Source organism: Nansenia antarctica (assembly GCF_963989245.1).
Source record: "Nansenia antarctica genome assembly, chromosome: 5".
NCBI classification, from domain to species: domain Eukaryota; kingdom Metazoa; phylum Chordata; class Actinopteri; order Argentiniformes; family Microstomatidae; genus Nansenia; species Nansenia antarctica.
The window spans coordinates 45,956,504-45,961,503 of record NC_137690.1 but is presented as its reverse complement, the minus strand read 5'-3'; the positions used below and the strand labels follow the sequence as shown (position 1 = coordinate 45,961,503).

Genomic DNA, 5,000 nt, shown 5'->3' with positions numbered 1-5,000 from the left:
GGAGGGTTGGGGGTTGAAGGGACTCATTATACATGAAGTTCAATGGATCCATTGTACACACACACACACACACACACAGTGGAACCGTGGGGAGGGGCAGGACGAGGACCAGGCCCCCCTAGCACCCTGTCATAATGTTTTCATAACGCTACACACATCGTAACACACTTCCCCAGGGACGTAGAGGGGTGAGGAGTTGGGTGGGGGCGGTGGAGGAGGGTGGTCTAGATGAACAAGCACCGTTTGAAAAACTTCTCTAGGTGGGGAACGAGGGATGAGACAGGGGGGAGGAGGGGGAGATAAGGGGCGTGTCCTAGGTCACCTGACAGGTCTCACCGACGCCCAGATAATGGAGGGGGCGGCGGCACGTTTCATCTCAGCCAGGATGAGAGGCAGAGTCTGGGGCTGGGTGGGTGCTCTGAGACCCCCACACTGGGGGGGGTGACTGGTGGTGTTGTGTGTTATTAAGTCAAGTAAAACAACACGGTATACACACTCACACACACACACACACACCCTACATTTGTTTTCACTGCAGCAGGAATAGTATTATGACAGGACGTGTTTTGTAAATTCAAGTAAAACAACTCGGTATACGTACACACACACACACACACACACACACACCTTTGTATACAGTGCGACAGGATGTGTATTGGCCAGACTTGTAGAAAAGCCTTTAGCCTGGCCGCGGGTATTTGTTCAAACGAGGACAATAAGTCTGAGGTAAACATTGCGACCGTGTCGCAGGCTTTTAAAAGCGGCTGGTTCAAAGCGGCGTGTTTAGAATACGGGTCACTTAGAGCAACGCTGTTAAGTCTGGGCGGGTGCATGTTGTTGTGACTTAGCCGCGCGCCTCCAACGTGTCATCACCTACATCGACGACAGCGCCTTCCATTCTGGCCAATCGCGGTTTCCGAACGCGCTGGGTTGGCCAACGGTTGGCCTCGTTCCTGTGTCTTGTCCTCTCCTCTGTTCTGGGGGTTAACTCTTGCGGTTCCCTTCGCTTTCTACCACCACCACGATCTAGAACGTTTGCATTTTCACAACGCCTTTTTTTGTTCTGTGTGTGCGTCCAACCCTTTTTTTAATAGAAAAGATAAAGATACATATTATCGTCTGAAGAGGTCCCTGACTGTGACCGATTTCTTTCTCTTTTTTTTTTTTTTATATATATTTTTTATTTTAAACCTGAGAGAAATCTTAAAACGGTCTGACCAGAGCTTCGAGGCGCTCGCCGACCGAGGCGAGAGGAACCGTAACCCGGCTTCCTGTCTGTGTTCCTGTTCCTGTGTTTTGGGCCCTCTCTCTGACCTCACTTCCTGTGTGTTCTTTGCAGACGTTCACGGCCTGGTGCAACTCCCACCTGAGGAAGGCCGGCACGCAGATCGAGAACATCGAGGAGGACTTCAGGGATGGCCTCAAGCTCATGCTCCTCCTGGAGGTCATATCAGGTAAGAGGTGGGGGGGGGGGTAAGGGGGTAGGGGTGGGGGGGGCTAAGCACCGTGCCATCCGGATAGCTCAGGCCCATTAGTTTGTTGCATCCAGATGTTAAGATCATCTACTTTTTCCTGCACCGATGCCAAGTCCAGGTGCACTTGGTAGGGATGCTCCGATCTGGATTGTTGGGGCCGATACCGATCACCGATTTTTTTCCTCAAGATCTACCGATACCGATCTTTTTAAAAATACATAACTGTATGCCTACTGACTGGATAATAGCCTACATATATTTTGCTTTTTAGACAAAAGTATTGATCCATTAGGCACCAAGCAAACGCAGACCCAAGTCAGTCGATATGGCTGTATAAAAGACATCATAAACGTGGCCTTCATGGTTTACATACGCAGGGGTGCAAACTGGCGATGGTCCAAAAAGGTGACACTTTTTTTTTGTCCGTAGATGGTTAGCTCTATCATTAACAGTCTAACAATGATGCGCGTGTAAGTAGCGATGGGCCTGACCGTAACACCCGCATAATTAATGTAAGCAGGTTTCTACAAGTTACATTTAAGACCTTTATAAGAACACTTTTAATAGATTTGAAGACCTATTGAGCAAGTATTGGTATTAGACTCACATTCATTGATTATTTTCATTAGCAATGCTGGGTGATCTGTTCTGTTGCATATAGAACAATGATAATGTAAGTTAGCCTACTTTATCAATTCTTGATTCATTTCCATTGCTTCTCAACACAATACTAGATATAATAGCATAAATAACAGAATAAACTCACACACTTACTTACACTGCCTAGCCTACATACTGAGATATGGCACACACACACACACACACACACACACACACACACACACACACACACACCTCTCACAGGTACACACACACCTCTCACAGGAGGGCCACACACACACACACACACGTACAGCTCAGGGTTTCCGTTAGAAAAAATTGGCGCCGGTCATCGTGTCCGGGAAGATTTCAATTTACCGGACAAACGTGAGATATTCCGGTCATCATATTAAAATATAATATAGCTGTTTGTCGAGGTGATTACTGTTGTGTAGCCTATATATGCCGTTATATCTCATCCGATACGATTAGATGCGAGCTATTAATAAATATAATAATATATAGGCTTTCATGATTCGCATGCGCGCTATGCCATATGTCCAGCGCTGAACGCGCGCCACACTGGGAACTGAACAGACTGCATCGATCAATGAACGGACTCCACATTACGTTAACTGAAGTGTGTTAAATAGTTTCACGACAGTAATGTAAGTTTTCTATATTCTCTTTCCAGTTTTACCCTTTTTATCAATAAAACAACGTAATTTCTATAACCACGTCTCGCTGATTGGGAAGGCATTAAGTCTAGCTGCCTGTCAAATCATACTTACTCGGACTCGGGAGTATGAGAATGGGGAGGATGTATCGGGGGGATACACACCCGTGGACTATTTCAATTTAGTGGCACAAATTAAACTCTAACACTATAGATAGACTAAATTGAACTAAAATGATGGACACCGACTGAATAACTGAGTGGGGGGGGAAGACAGGTCTCAAATGTGGAACAATTATAACATTTAATACATAAAGATAAAACATACACAAATATATAACATTGATATCCCTAAACTCAAATGTAGTGTGGTGTTGTCAACCTAATCTAATCAATCCTAATCTAATGGTGGGGATGTTATACTCTGAATCTCCCGACTCAGGGCTGGAACGGGCACGGCAGGCTCAATCAATGAACGGGGTTGAGATGGCCGCTAGCGTCCTTTACTAGCCGCATCTCACGGCCCTCTGTGGTCATTCACTGTGCACATCCAAAACACGCAGAACAATAACCTTGACTCCGGTCACTGCAGTGGTTTTATTTAGACTAGATCAAACTAAATTAACTGACTAAACTACTCGCGCCGTTGAGAGACAGGGTTGCCAGATGGGGGGGGTTACCGCCGAATGGGCTACTGGGTTTAGCGGTTATTTAGCGGACTAGTTAGGCTGTAAATTGTCAATCCCATCTGGCAACCCTGCCGCTGTTTGTCATCGCGTAGGCTAGTCTACACATTAATAATAAAAGAAAACATATAGCCTATATATTCGTCTTTTTTAATAGTAGAAGGAATCAGAATTCAAATTGTGCTTGAAGGGAATTATTTTCACCGGACATTATGACCGAAGAGGTTTAAAAATGTCGGACTTCAACAGATTTTATCGGACAAAGACCGGTAATTACCGGTTAACGGAAACCCTGGTACAGCTACACACACACGCACGCTATATTTACTAAAACACACACACCGTTGCTACCACTGCAAGTTTGAAGAAATTATAACTTCACATGCCTACAGTCGAATCGCCTCCTACGGCGATTATCGTATCGTGGCCTCTTGTCTTATCGTTTCACGTGGCAAAATATCAGGGTTTTGGGTGCAGCTTAACTGACGGTATTTAGTGATTGTTAAACTGTTGTTTATTTTTCGTGTTATGAAAAAAAAAAGTCGGCGAGTAGCGTAGTTCTAGGCTGAGTTCGTAAATTCGCTCTGAGAGCGCCGGAGGGCACACTGGGCTCAACGTCATAAAGGGACCAAGTAATTTGATTGGACAAGAGGCATTCCATGACTGCTGGTCAGATTTCCAGAGCGAATTTACGAACGCAGCCTAGAACTACGCTACTCGCCGACTCGTTTTTTTTCATAACACGAAAAATAAACAACAGTTTAACGATCACTAAATACTTGGATTCACCATTCTCGTTTGCCATAGACTACTATTTGGTAAGGCTTTTGTAAATACTTTTGTTTTGGGACGTGTTTGTGTTTGGGGCGGTATGATCATCTAATTATGTGTAGTTATGTGTTTCTAGCATGTCGATGTTCTATCAGGTAAATTCGCTAGAACTAACCTCATGACATTTCACAATCACAAACATATATGTACAGAAACTCACTAAAGTATAAAATACCGCTTCTCTTGAAATCACTCTCCAGCTCCTATGACGCTTAGAGGTCAATGCATTAGTTTTTTTGGTGATAACCCTACCGTAATAACCCTAAATGGTTAGAGAGTGCAACTTCTCTGCTTTCAGAAACTGTTGTTTTTTCCCCGATTGCACATATAGTTCAAGAATTACGATAGTTTGAACGAACCCTGTAAAATCCTGTTGAGAAGTTATCGCAACATAGAAATAACGTTTTCCCACAATAAAATAACTTAAAAGATCGGCTTTTGCGATCTGCCATTTTTGCCGATCACCAATCGAGTCATTTGGAGTGAAATCGGCCGATTTAAATCGGTGGCCGATAAATCGGAGCATCCCTAGCACTTGGTTGACCTTGTTAGATGTTGCACTTCTGAAACTGTTCCGACCGTTTGCCGTCGTCCAAATCAAGTGAAGTGGAAGTGTCGGAACGAGACTTAGACTTCTGAATGGGACTTGGGGTCATGCTAGATTGTCGGGACCCCAGGGCTTTGGAAAGGATGCCGTCTGTCTGTCTGTCTGAGGGGCAGCCATGTTTTGTT

General features: G+C 44.7%; 1 protein-coding gene across 3 annotated transcripts in view; it reads left to right on the top strand.

The window, feature by feature from the left end:
• Positions 1 to 5,000, top strand: part of actn4 (actinin, alpha 4) — an 84,801-nt gene that overhangs the window by 37,967 nt on the left and 41,834 nt on the right. For all 3 annotated transcript variants that reach the window (XM_080532103.1, XM_080532104.1, XM_080532102.1), the window contains exon 2: positions 1,340 to 1,454. In XM_080532103.1, coding sequence (XP_080388229.1) covers positions 1,340 to 1,454 — 115 coding nt within the window. The remainder of the gene's footprint in view (positions 1 to 1,339; positions 1,455 to 5,000) is intronic.